Source organism: Pezoporus occidentalis, unplaced genomic scaffold (genome assembly GCF_034315485.1).
Source record: "Pezoporus occidentalis ecotype Australia unplaced genomic scaffold, CSIRO_AGI_Poc_V1 ctg16, whole genome shotgun sequence".
Classification (NCBI taxonomy): domain Eukaryota; kingdom Metazoa; phylum Chordata; class Aves; order Psittaciformes; family Psittacidae; genus Pezoporus; species Pezoporus occidentalis.
In genome coordinates, this window is record NW_026913425.1 from 4526372 (window position 1) to 4541506 (window position 15135).

The 15135-nt window shown below is 42.5% G+C and overlaps 1 protein-coding gene and 1 long non-coding RNA gene across 5 annotated transcripts in view; one reads left to right on the forward strand and one right to left on the reverse strand.

Annotated features, from left to right (window-relative positions):
- The window catches only part of IQGAP2 (IQ motif containing GTPase activating protein 2), a 124990-nt gene extending 110496 nt beyond the window's left edge, over positions 1 to 14494 (reverse strand). For all 4 annotated transcript variants that reach the window (XM_062612366.1, XM_062612364.1, XM_062612365.1 and 1 more), the window contains exon 1: positions 14353 to 14494. In XM_062612366.1, coding sequence (XP_062468350.1) covers positions 14353 to 14398 — 46 coding nt within the window. In that variant the 5' untranslated portion in view covers positions 14399 to 14494. The remainder of the gene's footprint in view (positions 1 to 14352) is intronic.
- LOC134160439 (uncharacterized) overlaps positions 1 to 15135 on the forward strand; it is a 456110-nt gene that overhangs the window by 277512 nt on the left and 163463 nt on the right. The gene's annotated exons all lie outside the window — the stretch shown is intronic.

Here is a 15135-nt window from a genome sequence, read left to right on the forward strand (position 1 = left end):
TCAAGAAAAAGCTGTTTGAATTATAGATGATCAAGGTGACTTCAAACCTTATTATATGACAGCATATAACTATTTTGTCCTCGTGTGAAAGACAACAATGAATTCCATGTCAATAAATTTGGAGGTCAATACATTCAGTAAATGCACCTTTTTATTTCTAGTAAAGTTTGTACTTTCACTCCAGGAGTGACTGCTCAGGGCAGTTCAGCTCCATGGCCACTCCTAGGTTAGCAGTTCAGATGCTACTACTTCACCAGTGTATCACCATCCAACCCCTGTAACTGGAGCAGGTCCAAGCTGATGATGCTCTGAGGCATACTTGCTGCTACCTGAGGTGCCCTTACTGCAGTGGGCAGGAGTTTACAGAACTGCAGCTGGAAACTATGTGGAGGGGATTACATGAACAGGTACCAGAAAAACACTGCTCAAAGCTGCAGAGACAGAAGGAATCCTTTTCTGAGCCTTCACTTCCAATATCAACTCATAGGTATCTAATGAAACAAGTTTATTAAATGTGCAGAAGAAAGATGTCAACTTTAATTATGTGAACTTTAATTCTGTGAATCGGAGACCATTCAATAGGCTAAGAAAAAAAAAGAAAGGCTTTACAGCACAAAACACTTATTACAAGTGCTCTGTTATTAAGATATTTAGTACCTACAGGTCTATCATTATACTGGCAGAAATTTAAGGCTTCAATCAAAACAGCTTTCTACGTCAAAAATCACAGTCACAAGCAGCTAGCATGTATCCCACAACAATACAACCAGATGGCCTGAGCCTATTTCTGTGGCTCCAGTTGAAGTAATTTAGTCCATTCCCTGATTATTTGCTCCAAGAAAGGGCTCTGGACAAAGGCAGACACAGCAAGAACTCAGAAACCTACCACAGCTATGAACTTGGAGGGCAGATTCACTTGAGATAGTAGATTAACAGAAAACTCAATTATAGGGTTCTTCAGTACGGCATTTTCCAAATCTTTCCAACATTGCACTACTCTCTCCCTCCCTTGAAAATTACTATCTCTCTTCTTATATAGTTATTACATTACCCAAAGCAATCAGGCTCAGATTTTCATACAGAACTATACATGCATCCTCTGGCCAGCAGACAGATATTATCCAACTCTTACAAATTGTGAGTCACACAGGATCTTAAAGGCCACTGTTCTGGACAAGATCTCACTGCCCAAACACTGCAGAAACATGGAAATTAAGCACACACCATTAGCGTGGGAGTGTTGACAACAGAACTCCAGTAAAACGACATCCTGATGCAAAACTAAAGATGTTTGTTAAACTAATCTTTCCCTTGAGCTTTCTCAGAGAGTCGCAGTCTTGTGCGTTCACTTTCCTGAGTCCTCCCCCCCCCGTTTCCTTGAAAAATGGCTTCTTTCACTGTCAGCGTCTATTACCATAAGTCCAACTACATCCACTTGCAGACTCTTAGCACTATTACAATATGTGGACCTTAGGACTATCATATCAAGGAGACAAGGATGCAACAGCAACCACAGCCCTTGCTTCTGAAGCCAACTGTCAAAACTGCTTAATTTCACAGTCTGTCAAGAAGGCAATAGGACTCCAAGGATGTGGAGATACTTGAATTCCCACAGAGTTTAGAAAGTCTCATTTAGCCACATGGACAAGACAGCTTTTGCATTCAGCAAGTAACTACCTGCACTGCCAGAACATTTAATAACTCATTTTTTGGCTTATAGGTGAATACGGGCTTTACTCCACTTTTAAATTTCAGGCTTTCTACAGTACCTTCAAGTGAGACTTTGGTAGTGGCAATACATTAAAACACATTGAGTATTTCTAACATCTTATTGCATTATGATAACACACATTCATCTTTTTTAGCAGGGTCCTTACCCTTGTGCAGAAAAATAACACCGCTCATTTTATCTGAACTTCAGTATAATTATTCTGTATGTCTGGAAGAATAAGGAGACAGAGTAATGGAGTTGAAGGAAGTATATGAAAATCCAACCCCATGCAATTTTGGTTAGCTTCAAGTGTTGCCATCTACAATTACAAATATGAAATGCAATTAATCAGCCTGTTGCCCAACTGCTTCCACCTTCCACCTATATTGCACTGCCAGTCTCACTGTCTCCAGCAATACTTCACATAAATCCTTAAAATTGTAACTGTTTACCTTTGCACAATTTGCAAGGGGGTCACCTCAAAGCACAACAGGTTTCCCCAAGATTCAGGTTCTCAGGGAACACCTTTAAAACTCTAGCTCCTTTTTATGGACTTTACAGTTGACCTTAAAGTTCTTCGTTAATATAAACCCGCAGTCTATGTTACCAAAAAAGTTACAAGCCTGAGAAAGCACTCAGACTGGTGGATCCTGAAGAGGCAGTGAACACCAATTACAAGTTGTTTCTTTCCCTTACAAGCCATCTTATCTCTAGTTGTCTAGTCTAAAAGCCATTAACACAGCCAAGCTTGAAGGCAGCTTGAAAAAGGCTACACCGGGAAGTAGTCAGTCTGGTTGGAAGGTCTGCTTAGTTTACACATGCTTACAGAAAGAATGACATATTTCACGTGGTCTTTAAAAAAGGCAGTGCTTTGAAAAGGCTGGTTGATCAGGTTAACACATCACTGGAGGCTTGAGGCACTCAAATGAATATTGCACATTCCATCAGGAATTTCCAACAGGCTTTCCTTCTCTAGAGGCTAATTCATGAGGAAACAAATAGCAAAGCATGAAAGGTTCCTCTGTAAGCTCTATACACTCACTGCTTTCTTAAATAAAGAACTTATGATTTGAATTCCATGTATTTTGACACATTTTCCATTCGCTCCATTCATTTCACTGGAATTATTTTTACCTGTTTGCTTTTTATTAACAATAAACATTAACAATACTCAGTAAAAGAGCCAAAATTTTACCATATGGATTCCATTTCTTTACTTTTTACCTACTGCGACCTCAGTTCAACTTAAAAACAGAATGTAAATGAAATAATGAAGAAGACAGTTTAATATTGCCAGGCTAGTAAAATACACTATTCAGCTATGAAAGGCAAACATTAGCATCTACAGCGCTCTGCAGTATGAAGTCTGTAATGGGATTTAGTCAGAAGAAAAATGCTAAGTAACTTCTCTACAAATGCCATCAAATTTATTCCTAGGATTAAAAATTTTATATTTCATTTTTCTCTGAAAAATTGCAGATATATGAGTAGGTCAAATGCATACACACACCTACATAAGAGGAGAAGTAACTTGCGGAATGTAAAATATTTTGAAGGGTATCAAAAAAGGTGAAAAACACATCTGAAAGGCATTCATGCTTTTCAAGGAGCTGGACAGAAAGGCACAAATTAACAGGAAAAGGAGACGTGCCTGCAGCCTTCTGCTGAACCCCAAAGGCACTTTCATTATATGTAGTCACACCACCACTGCCTGTAACTACAACCGCACCCATAAACATTTGTGGACCAAGTACAGAAAGCCACTGCAGAAACAGAGTGGAAGAACAGGAAAGAGGGCTGGAGATGATCAGAAGGAAGGGCAGGGCAAAGACTGAACTCACCACAGTGGCAGCACAAAACCCAGTCTCAGGGTCACCAGCCCCTCATCTGCTTGCAAATGTTGATGTTGACCCAGGGCTCTATTGCACTCCTACTGATGCCAGTTTAGATGCTCTGCTTTGCAAACAGAAGCTAAGATCACCCTAATTGTTTAACACAGAGAACCAAAGTAAGGTAAGAGGCTCACTGTGGCAAAGGGGGACCACAGGAACTCAAGAAGCTAAGCATGTCTAAAAAGAGCTACTGCAGTTTCACCAAAAGGCAAACTCACTGAAGTCCACAGGGAAGAACATAACACTTTGGTCACTGTTACTCTCTGGTAGAAATTCAGATGACTGATGGCCATTTAGACAGTAATCTATTAAGCTAGTGCCCTGTAAATGCTGCACAGGATTTTTGGCTAAACCAGAACTTTGTGCAATTTCTGTTTCAATCTTGAAAGCGTCAAAAAACTCTCACCTGCATTACAGTCTGAGATCAGAATAGTAAACTGCTACTACCTGGAGGCTGGTTAGGGGAGGGCTACTCTTTGCTGTGAGAAAGGAGGAAGACAAGAACAACAGCTACAGGGTGAGTGAGAGAGGAAGGGAACATCCCCTCACACCTCCTGAAGAAAAGTCTAGCATTATACTCTCTTTAGAGGGGAAGAGTTACTGAATAGATTCAATATTCAGATCATTGGAAGGCTGAGACCAAAAAACTTCGTACCAGCAAACTCAGAGTATGAGCTGGAAGAAATCAGCTAGAAGAAATGTGGTAAGATATAGCTTAAAGAACAAGAGAATGACAAGCAGGAATATCGGAGTGAAAGATTAAGAGAACCTGAGGAGAAAGCTGTGTCTGAGTGTCAATGGATAACTCAGACAAGAGCTACATGAGTCATAGGGTCTGAACCATAAGACTTAGAAGCACTGAAACACCTGTCTAGAAAAAGCCATAAGCAAGGGCATCATGTAAGCACTGGGCAGATTTGAAATCAACTGCAGTGTAGAAACCCTCAGCCCTGACACCTGGTCTCAATTCTTCCTTTGGCAGTGTATCATCTCCTGGTCCTTCCACAGCTGGTCTGTTGCAGAGTCCTCCTTCTACCAAGGTCTGAAAAATCATCTGCTTTACTCTCTTTTCACTTGGAAAGGAGCTGCAGAAATCACCTGAAATGTTGCAGCACATTTTTCCTTCAAGATGAACACAAGCACGTGTTTAAAAAAGAAAAGCATGCATGCCATGAGGTTTGCAGCCTTAAACTTAGAGAACACATTTCCTTCTAGCTGCCTTGCTTTTTGTTCCTTAGTAATTATTACAGTCAACATCTTTGAAGTCTGTAATTCAGATTCTTTAATATACAGACACAATGGCTTTTTATTAATATTAGCGAGGAGAAAGAAAAAAAAGCATTGAGGATAACATCTGAAAATTTAGTTTGCACCTACAGACCCATGAAATAGGATTGAACCATTTTAATACAAAAAATGGTTTGAAATTCAGAGGAACATAAAAATAATGATATATCGTGCATTACATTAACATACAGGTATGGTAAGGTTAGGTGATAAGCAGGACATTTGGGCACCCAGAGGCAGAGACTGAACAGAGCCATGATGGTTCCTGCCCTCTCTCCAGCATTCCCAGCCGCACTGAGAAGACAGCTGAGCTTCTTGTGAAGCAACACCTAAAAGCACTGTGCAGTCAGAAACGGTTTCTGCAGCTGAGATGGGCCAACACTAGCAAGAAAAACAAACAAACAAAAAAAAGATGGAGATGCAACATCAGGCTCACAAGGTAGGATCCCATCCTAAACCCTCTTAGTCTTGCTAACTGTGTTGGTCAACACAGGTATAGAAAGGCACAGGGAATGGAGATGCGCCTTCTTTGTTCTTGCTTCATAGCTAAGATGACACATTTTCGCAGGAGGAAGGCTGACTCAGTGTATCCATGCAGTTAAGCAGTTTAGAGATGGTCTCATGTCAGCAATAACCTCACCACTTGAAGCCTGCTTGGCTGCCTCCATTTTGCAGTGGGCAAGCAAGTGCTTGCAGAGTTATTGGAGCTGATACTACTGGCTCCAGGGTAACCTTCTCCCAGTACTCTCTGCTAGGTCACTTCAGGAGAGCACCACACAGGCAGGCAAACATTGCTTGTGGGGCAATTGCCCACACTATTTTTGGACAAATCCTGCTCTTATTTCTCATCTACATACATGCTCAGTAATAAGAGTTATTTTTTCCTTCATCATCAGGAGTTAGAACCCCAGGAGAAAACAAAACCACAAAAGGTTAAGTTTCTAATCTTTGCCAAGGTTTGGAAAGAGCAGAAAAAACACCACTTTTCACTCACTACATCCAGGACCTAAACATGGAAGCTCAAGACTGCTCCAAGTGACAATGACACATCTACACATCTACTGTTGTACCCATCGTTGCAAAATAAGATACAGAGTGAGCCAGCTGTTCCTTCTAACTTATCAATAAATCAAGTACTTCTATTTCCAGAACAAGTCACCGACAACTGCACTCACAAGATAAGTTTTCATCCAGGTCATACACTCACAAGTATAACCACATTCATTCTACTAAATTCATATTTCCTCTAAACTGTCACAAAACTGTCAATCTCTCGTCTTGAAGATCTGCATTCTTCAGGTTACTTGCTTATGTCCATTCTATAGCCAGCTCCAAAAATTAAAGTTTGGTTTAATGCAGCATATACTGACCACAGGACAGCCTGCTTGATGCTTTGAATCCATTTCCACTAGGAAACCACTTCAGTGATGACACTGAATATCAGCTGTCAAAAACATTGTGTAAACACCTCAAAACAAGAATTCTGCTTGCAATAGAATTGGAATTGCCAAACCCACCAAGCTAAAGGAAGTGTAACCAGCTTTCAATCACTGTTACAGCAACCGTAGTATGAGCAACACACCTCAAATTAAGCTACACGTCTGCAAGCTTTGAAGTCTACTGAACAAGGAAAGTCGTGTGCATTGACTCTTGCGGTCTTCTGTGCAGCTGCAGTCCATTTCCTTTGTCGAAGTAGTACTTCAAAAATCAACACTTTTGCTAGGACTTGTAATGGTTCTTCTTCCAAGTTTTACCCTGGTTTCCAGCTCACACACTATGGTCAGCCTCTTTATTACAAGGCATTTACAGCTACTACAGGGAGCAGAGCACTCAAAAAATGGCCACTCCATCAGCAGTATCTTACCCATGTGAATCTCTGCCATTCCTGATCTATATAGGAAATATTTCTATAAAGGCCCAGTGTCACAACAAGCTTTGTTCATCACTAATATTTCTACTTCTCCTGGCCTGCACACTAAAGGCTGTCAAAAGTAAGCTCGGGTGGAATGCTTCTACATAACTGGTAACAGTTTTAATGTAAATGGTCAACTTCCAAGAAAGTCTCTAACTGGAGGAAATTAAGTTGTAATAACTTGATCAGACGCAAATCTGCATTTCAGATGTGACCTAGAAGATAGCACAGACCAATTCTGCTACTGCCATAAGAGCCCAGAAGTCTTGAATGCTCCTTTTTTGCTCCTTCTGGGGAGTCTAAGATAGGCCTGTCAATGGGCAACATTTTCAGCCTGCATAGAAGCAGCCTACCAGTCAGCATCCTGCCACCACAGTTTTAAAGAAAAAGGGTACAGATGAATGTTACAGAAATCCACCTCTATTTTTATCAGAAGCCTCTGTAAACGTTTATGGAACCAGTTAATTTTAAGTGGAGGAAAAAAAAAAAAACAACAAAACGAAACTGCTGAGTGTTATTGCCATAGTTCAGTGTTAGAGGAAACACCAGCCCTTATTTTGCCCGTTACTACCCACAATGCTAAGAAACTTGATTCATTTTGTTCTGAAATAACTCACAACTGTGAAATCTTCAGCAGAACCATGTGCTCTTACTTCTCATGATCTGTATGAAAATAGAAACTGGAGCTTGCTTTACACATGATAAAAACTGTCTATTTACTGAAGCATTCTAACACAACTTTTAAATATCATTGCCATTGTCAAAGGTGACATAAATTCAAAGCAGCAGTCAACCACACCCAATCCTTGCAGGCAAGTTGTCTACCTACCTTCAGCAGCCGGCTGCCATGCAATTTCAAATGCCAAACCAAGGCTGGTTCATCTCCCAGCATCTACTAAATCACAATGAAGAAATTTATGCTATGGTCTGCATTATTCAAAACAACTTCTGAGCTCAGATGTAGTGAAATCACATTTACTATGTGCCTGGTTTTGTAAAAAGAGCTGGTAATTTTTTCTTGGTAAAAATTCTGCCCCAGATTGATCTAAATGTAATCCCTGCTTTCCCCTGGACTCTTTAGTTCTCCTTTTCAGTTACACCACCACATATCCATGCTGATATTTCAATGCATTAGTTGTTCTGCTAGACTGTATTGAGAACATATGGAATTTAAGACTTGTTTACCACTGAACAGGGGCCAGACAGTTATTGCTTGGGTAAATCAGTTGGGCATGAAGAACTAAAAATCCCAGAAATAAGCAGCACATACCACAAGTGACACCTCACCCCTACATTTTGGGGTGCCTGCAAGTCAAGAGTAATTTTAGCAGCAGAGGAGGGTTCAAAAAACATCTTGAAACTTATTTTATGTACAAAAATCATTTACTTTTCTTTCTTGTTCAAGCAATCTAGTATTTAGACAAGTATTTCTTACAAGTTTCCTACCACTGCTGCATTGCCTGGCAAACACTGCCATGCCTGTATTGACACTTAGGGATTGAAGCTGCAGCACTAGAGACTAAATTCCCTCAAAAACATTTCTGTAACTCAAAACTCCCTGGGCAGCAGGAGAGCTGAGAGCAGCCCCAGTCCTGGCAGGCAGGCAGGGCACCAGGAGCACCACAGTAGAGGCACCCAAGGGGAGCCCCACTGCTTCTTCTCATGTGCCCCAGTCCACTCGTGGGCTCTCTGCACATCGTTTCCCCACTGCACACACACTTTCCAAATCTCTATGTGCAGCAGTAACAACTTAAATCAACTCGACCTGCCATTCTCTCTACCCCTTGTACTCTTCCCTGCTCCAGCTACTACATCGTGTTGGCAGACCTGTCTGCGGGTTCGTGCTGTGAGCCAGACTGGGGAATCTAATCCAGCCAAAAATAATCCCATAGAAGGAGTCGAGGTTGCCTCTTCCACCAGCAGATCTGGCTGAAAACATACACCACAGCTTCAGGGTGCGGTTCCAGAGCAATTTAAACACATTTAAATTCTGGCTGCTACAGCCCCACCTGGCCAGAAAGTCCCTCCTGCCTCAGGCCAGCAACGAGATCTGCAGCCAGCCCCTGCAGAGGCTTGAAGTGGCTGCTAATCCAGCAATGCAAATCAGCTCTGCAAAGACAGATTAGCGTCTTTACACATTAGGTCTCTGTGCCATTGTAGAAGGGCTGGCGAGAGGTGAAGACCACAGTAGCCTGACAGAGCAGCTGAAGGCACATTGGGAAGTTGAGGCTGCTGAAACCTCACCAGTTGCAACAGTCTGCAGCAAGGCAGGAGCTGGCATGGCAGTGTAATTAACACCAGTTAAAACCAGCAACTTCTCTCATGAGAGATAATGACCCTAGATAAAGGATCGTGGTTTTGGAAGAGCAAACCAATGTCCTTGTTTAAGCTTTTTATTTTGTTTCTAATAATTTCAACAAGACTATTAAACATGTATCCCCTGTACTTACCTATGATTGCCAAGAACAACTTTGAAACATTGATGCTACAACCCTGTGAAAGTGTGGTTGCCTCAGTGAAGCACATTTCTGTAGAGAGTTTGGGCATTTCCCATACTGACTGCCCTTGTATTCATCTGTGCTGTGTTTTCAGAAGCTGTGAGGCTCTGATCCTGCAAATGTAACCAGTGTACACAGCAGCTTTACAAATCAAGCACAATGCAGGAGATACCCTCAGTTTTCAGCTGGAACAGAAAGCAGAGAACATATAGCATGCACAATTACATATTTCCCTTCAGACTTTGGAGCCTGGTAAAAATCTGTTTAAATACTTTGTTACGTGCCACAAAAGCTTCTACTGCACTTTGAAAGGAGCAGGTCAGAGTCCACAGGGGACGACTTGCAGAGACCACATCCTTCATCACCCACTTTAGCTGAAGCCACAGAATACTTTGCCTGTACACCCAACCCAGGAGAAGCACTTGGGGTGAGGACAGTAGCTTCTGCCAGCTCAGGCAGGCACTGCACCTTGAGGCAGCAGGTCCTTAGGGTCTGGAAGCAGTTTGCCAGCAGTTGTGAGTCAGAGCTCTAAGGTGCTCCTTGAATCTGACTCCTGAAGAATTTATACCTCGCCAACCTCTTAACTTGGGCAATAAGTGATACCTAAGAACTGACATAATTCCTCCAGGTAAGTTTTTCTTGCTAGTGCATGCTCATTTGAATGAAATAGTAATTTAACACTGAAATTGGCCACCAGCACAGGTTCTTAACAGCTTTTTGCTTACGTGTATCAGAAGGTATTTAGGAGCCATACAGAGCTTGTATGAACACCACCTGGTTCAGTATATCCCTTGACGGGTAGCAAGGAAGGTGATTAAACCAAAGCATCCCTGTTCTATGCACAAGACCTCCATGCGAGGACCATGGCCCCATTCCCTCTCTCTTCCCAGCCATATGTACCACCCTGACATCCTACCAAGGCCCTTGATCACTACAGAGCACCCTGCAGGCACTGCCTGCCCCACCAGCCCATCACCACCATGAACCAGGCTGGTGTTCCAGCAGTGCCCGGGCAAGGTGTTGGTCACCAGCACAAACCTGTCCCTGTTCCAGGGGCTCAGCAGCCCCCTTTTCTCCCCAGCTGTGAAGATAAGGCAGTATGTGCCCTGCAGACAACCCTTTTTGAATACCAGCTGGCACCAGCCTGAAGAGGATGCCACTGCTTTCTGATGGTGAACATTGAGGTGCAGGAAGCACTGACCAGCGAATGAGCTATGCAGGGCACAGCTCTCACCCCAGCCCACCTCATCAGGGATCAGCAAAAAGCTGCCTGCAACCAGCACTCCTCCCTTCCCCAGGATGCAAGTGTCTGGCCTGAGCCATCCCTGATCATGCTCCCCAGAACGAGCAAGCACAGCTTTGGCCCTGACCTGCGCTCGTGCTTTCATTCTACAACCTGTGGCACTACAAGGATACCTGTTCCAGAAAAAAAAACAACACTGAAACAGCCTGAACAAGAGAAGCAAACAGCAGGTTAATAATTTCCTGCAAGGAGCAGAGCACAGGAGAGCACACTCGCTTTTCATCTCACTGAAATATGACCCACAAGTCCTGCCTATCACTGCCAGGCTTTTTTTTCCACCTTACACGTAAGATCATTCCTAGTAAATCATAGTCAGCTCAAATCAGCAATAGTATCAAGCAAATCCTGAGCTAGAACTAGGTAACTGAAGCACCGCTTAACGGAAGAGGAGAGCTGCAAATCTGCTTACTTCCTATTCCCTGCCTCAAGTATTGGACTCGATCGAGCACACTCTTGTATGCTATAAATCCTGTTTCCAACCCAATATTAATATTTCCTGTTTCAACAGCATTCAAGTAGCTTTAAGCATGCTCTAACATAGCTCCATCCTTTCTTTACCAAGAAACTTCAGGGGAGATGAGTCTGCTTTGTACAAAAAGCACACAGAGAACCACTCCTACCAAATAAATTATGTGTACTTGGCTAAACAAAGCAGTTAAACTTTTCAAGTTCTCATTCAGCAGTTTAATTATTAGCAATCTACAAAAGAGTGGAAGAGATAAACAGTGTATTTGGTTGCCAAATTACACCCATCAATAAAAAAGGAGAAGTGTTCTCAAAAGCCGCAAGCGCTACAAGAAAGTATACACCCAAAAGAATATATATGCATAGGATACAGCTAAGGTTTTGGGTGAGGGGTTTGTTTTTGAGTTTTTTTTGTCTTTTTCTTTTTTTAGTTGTATCTTTTTTTTTCTCTTCTCTTTTTATTTTCCCAAGCTTTAAAAAACCTGTTTTCAGATAGAAAAATCCTATGGAACTTCTACTGAAAGATCTTTCCCCAGCTCTATTAAAATATAACCATTTGTTTCCCTGAGCTTCACAGACCTGCAGACAAATTTATAATTTCCGAAGTTATGTTTTTTAAAAGCTACTAGTTTGCAAGCTTTCACATCCTGCTGAAGAAAGAAGCTAGGTGCAGTTTCATCAAAAGGTGTAGGTTCTGTTTCACCTTAGATTTGCCCTGCTTGTAGAAACAGGCAGCTTTCCCTCCCGAAGCTTCATGATGTTTGTCTTGTCTCCTACACTTTAGTGCCAAACAGAAGCAGTCGTGGGAGCCAGGACCAGAAGTACAAGCAACGCCCTTACCATGGATAGCAAAGTCAAGCTTCCCCCATGTTTACCCACCTACACCCAGTGAAGCTGGCTTTCCACCTTCAACAGGAGAGATGTAGTTTTCTATAACTGCTTGTCTCCATTAGATGAGTTTGGTGGTGCTGAAGCACCTAGTTTCTCTCCCACTCAATATACAGTGACCTAGGATGTATGTTAATTCAGTTACTCTGAACATGGAAATGCCTGAAATCCATTGCAAATCCAGCCACTCATGGCCTCATTCTCTTTGTTCCTGAACACAGGTTTCAGTGAGAACTAGCTATAAAAGACCAAAGAGTATTAAGGAAAAGGGATTCTCACACACTGCTTCCTGATTTGTTATCTTCCTATGTACAAAACTTCACATTTAATCTGTGAGGCACATGTGAGATTTATACTTTTTCACTTTATAATCTTCAACAGCATCAAGCACTTTCACTGTAAAAATGGCTTATACCTCAAGTTGTATTACAAGTTCCAATTCTCTGCAGTTATGTGAACCTCTGCATCTGATTGTGCTGGGATTGAGAAATAAACCAGGCAACAGCTGTAGCCAGACTGGAAGAGTCAGTGAAGCACCAACAGAAATCTCTTTTAAACTATTGACAACATGAAGAGCTGGAGGCATCTCCCATTGCACAGTCCAAAAAGCCACAATACTTTGTCTCTAACAGGCTAAGGGAAGGCTCAAAGACTTTGCTTTGAGCTCCTGTTCATCCCATGGACAACGTTCATTCTGAGCTAGCACCCACCCACAAAAGGATACTCTTGTTTGATTTCATTCTGCTATTTCCTGACTTTAAAGATTAAAATTATCAGCTCTAAGATTTTTTTTCCTAGGTGTGTGCATTTGAGTTACTACACCAGCAAAATTTGTAATGCAAAATAAGTTTATAGGTTAGGGATATGTCTTCCCAGTTACTTGCTTTGGGCTATGATGTTTTATGCTCAGAGACACTTTTTTTCCCTACTAGTACCCACCAGGCTACAAAATGTAGCCAAGATCTGCGTATGTCTTCCTCTCCATTTATCAAAATGAAATGCTACTGATAACCATGCACTAGTCCATACAGTTTCTACCACAGAATTATCATAGTAAAACACTAACCTTCTTCAGAGCAATTCAAACTCAGCCAGGAGCCTGAAGCCAAAGTCAAAAGTCCAAGTTAAATGTTTAAAACAATACTAGGTCACTAAAGCAAGGAATCTTACCAATTTGATAGCCTAACTTGAACAACTTATTAACTCTTGTTCGGCTTCACAAGCAAAATGCTCATTTTTGCTAACATACTGGCATGGTCACCCAGCATAAATGTGCAGTAACCACGCCAAAATACATTATCAGTACCCACAACTGTGAACACACCTTCCAAAGCATCTCATCCACCTGCTATGCAGTGCAAAATTAAAATGAAACCTACCAACAGGTTCTACAGACTGCCAAAGCTGGCAGGCATCAACAGAGGAAACTGCTCAGGAGAGCACAGCATCCTCCAAACTGAAGGTAAAGCTGCCAAACACTGCCTTTTCTGTCAGCCCTGAGTGGAAGTGAAGTGACCCAACCCCTAACACTGTCAAGGTGTTTTGCCCTTGTTTCAAAACAGAAGTTTCAGAGCTGTTTTGAAACAAAGCTGCTACCCTAAGACTTGTAAAGCTGCTCATCAGAATGCAGGATGCCAAGGTTGTTGTGAGCTTTGCAACTAATATGCATGTTCACAATTTGCAATGCCTGAAATAGCAGAGCCACTTCCAGGGATAACACAGCCAGGGGCTTGCCCTGCTCTAGAACCGGGGGAAAGTACAGCCCAGTACAGGGTCCCAGGGCAGCACAGCAGCGCTGAGAGAGCCGCCACAGGCACAGTAACGTGCTTCAGGGTTTTTCTTAAATGCAGGTTTGGGAAGTAAATACACCCTCTCTGAAAAGAGACCTGCACCTTTCTCGCCTCACCCTAGCTATTCAAGTTACGAAGTTCTAAGCCAAAGTTATAAAATCAGAAAGCAAAGTTTTAGTTCCATGCTCCGAAATTCCAAAGTGATAATCCAAAGGTTACACAGTTACAACCCGAAGCTACAGTCAGAACTCGTTATAAAGTTACAATCCTAACATCAAGTTACGAAGTTAAAACCCCAAAGCTCCACTCTAACCTAAAGCTCCCAAGTTGCAGTGCGCAGTCACAGCTATAATCCGTTCAGAGAGTTTTCGGAACAAAACCCAGCCCCATGAAAACCTGTTCAAAACGCAGCAGGAGCCCCCTGCGAGCTAACCTAAAACAAGCCGGATCGCTGCAAAAGAGTGTGCTGGGCGGGTTTACTTCCCTCCAAGTCCCTCTTTCAGAGTTAAACCGAGAAAGCCGGCAAGAGAGCAGAACAGAAAGAAAGGCGGGAGGGGGAAATAAAAGAGGTGCGGGGCTCCCGCCGCTCCCCCCGACCCTACTCACAGCCATAGCGGGGCCGCTGCAGGGGCGCCAGCTCCTCATGGTGCATCCTGCCGCTGCCGGGAGGGACGGCGCCGGCCCCCGCCCGCCCTTCTTATGCGCGGCCTCGGCACGGCTGATTTGCTCCGCCCGCGGCCGCGACCGCCCCGCGCGGGGCCGGGGCCACCTGGGTCTGCTCCTCTGAGCGCCGGGGGGGGTGTGGAAAGGGACAAAAACACGAAGAAAGGGAGAAGGAGAAAAAGCCGCCTCCCCTCCCACAGTCACCACCCCCTAAAAAAAAAAGGGGGGGGGGGGGCGTAAAAAGAGGGAAAAAAGAGCAAAAGAAAAAGAAAGAATGTAAAACTTAAAAAAAGAAAATAAAAAGCAAACATGAAACAAAATAAAAAGAAGAAAAAAAGAAAAAGAAAAAGAAAAAAAGAAAAGCAAAAATACCTTAAAGCAAAACAAAACAAACAAACAAACCAATTAAAAAAAAAAAAAAAAAAAAAAAGAAAAAAGGAAAAGAAAAAAAATCCCAGGAAAAATCAAACCCAAACAAATAACAATACCATCTCCCTGAAAAGCAAACCCAAAACCAAGAAGTCCCCAAACCAAAAAGAAAAAAATATCTCCCCCCCCAAAAAAAAAAAAAAAAAAAAGGAGAGAAGCAATTAAAAAAATTAAAACCAATCAGTCCCTTCCCTGTAAGAAAGGCCAAGGTATCTCTGCTCTGGTGTTGTGGCATAGTGAGCTATGAAGAGAGGTGAAAAACCAAGCCCAGGTGTCCTTCCTGCAATTCCATCCTAT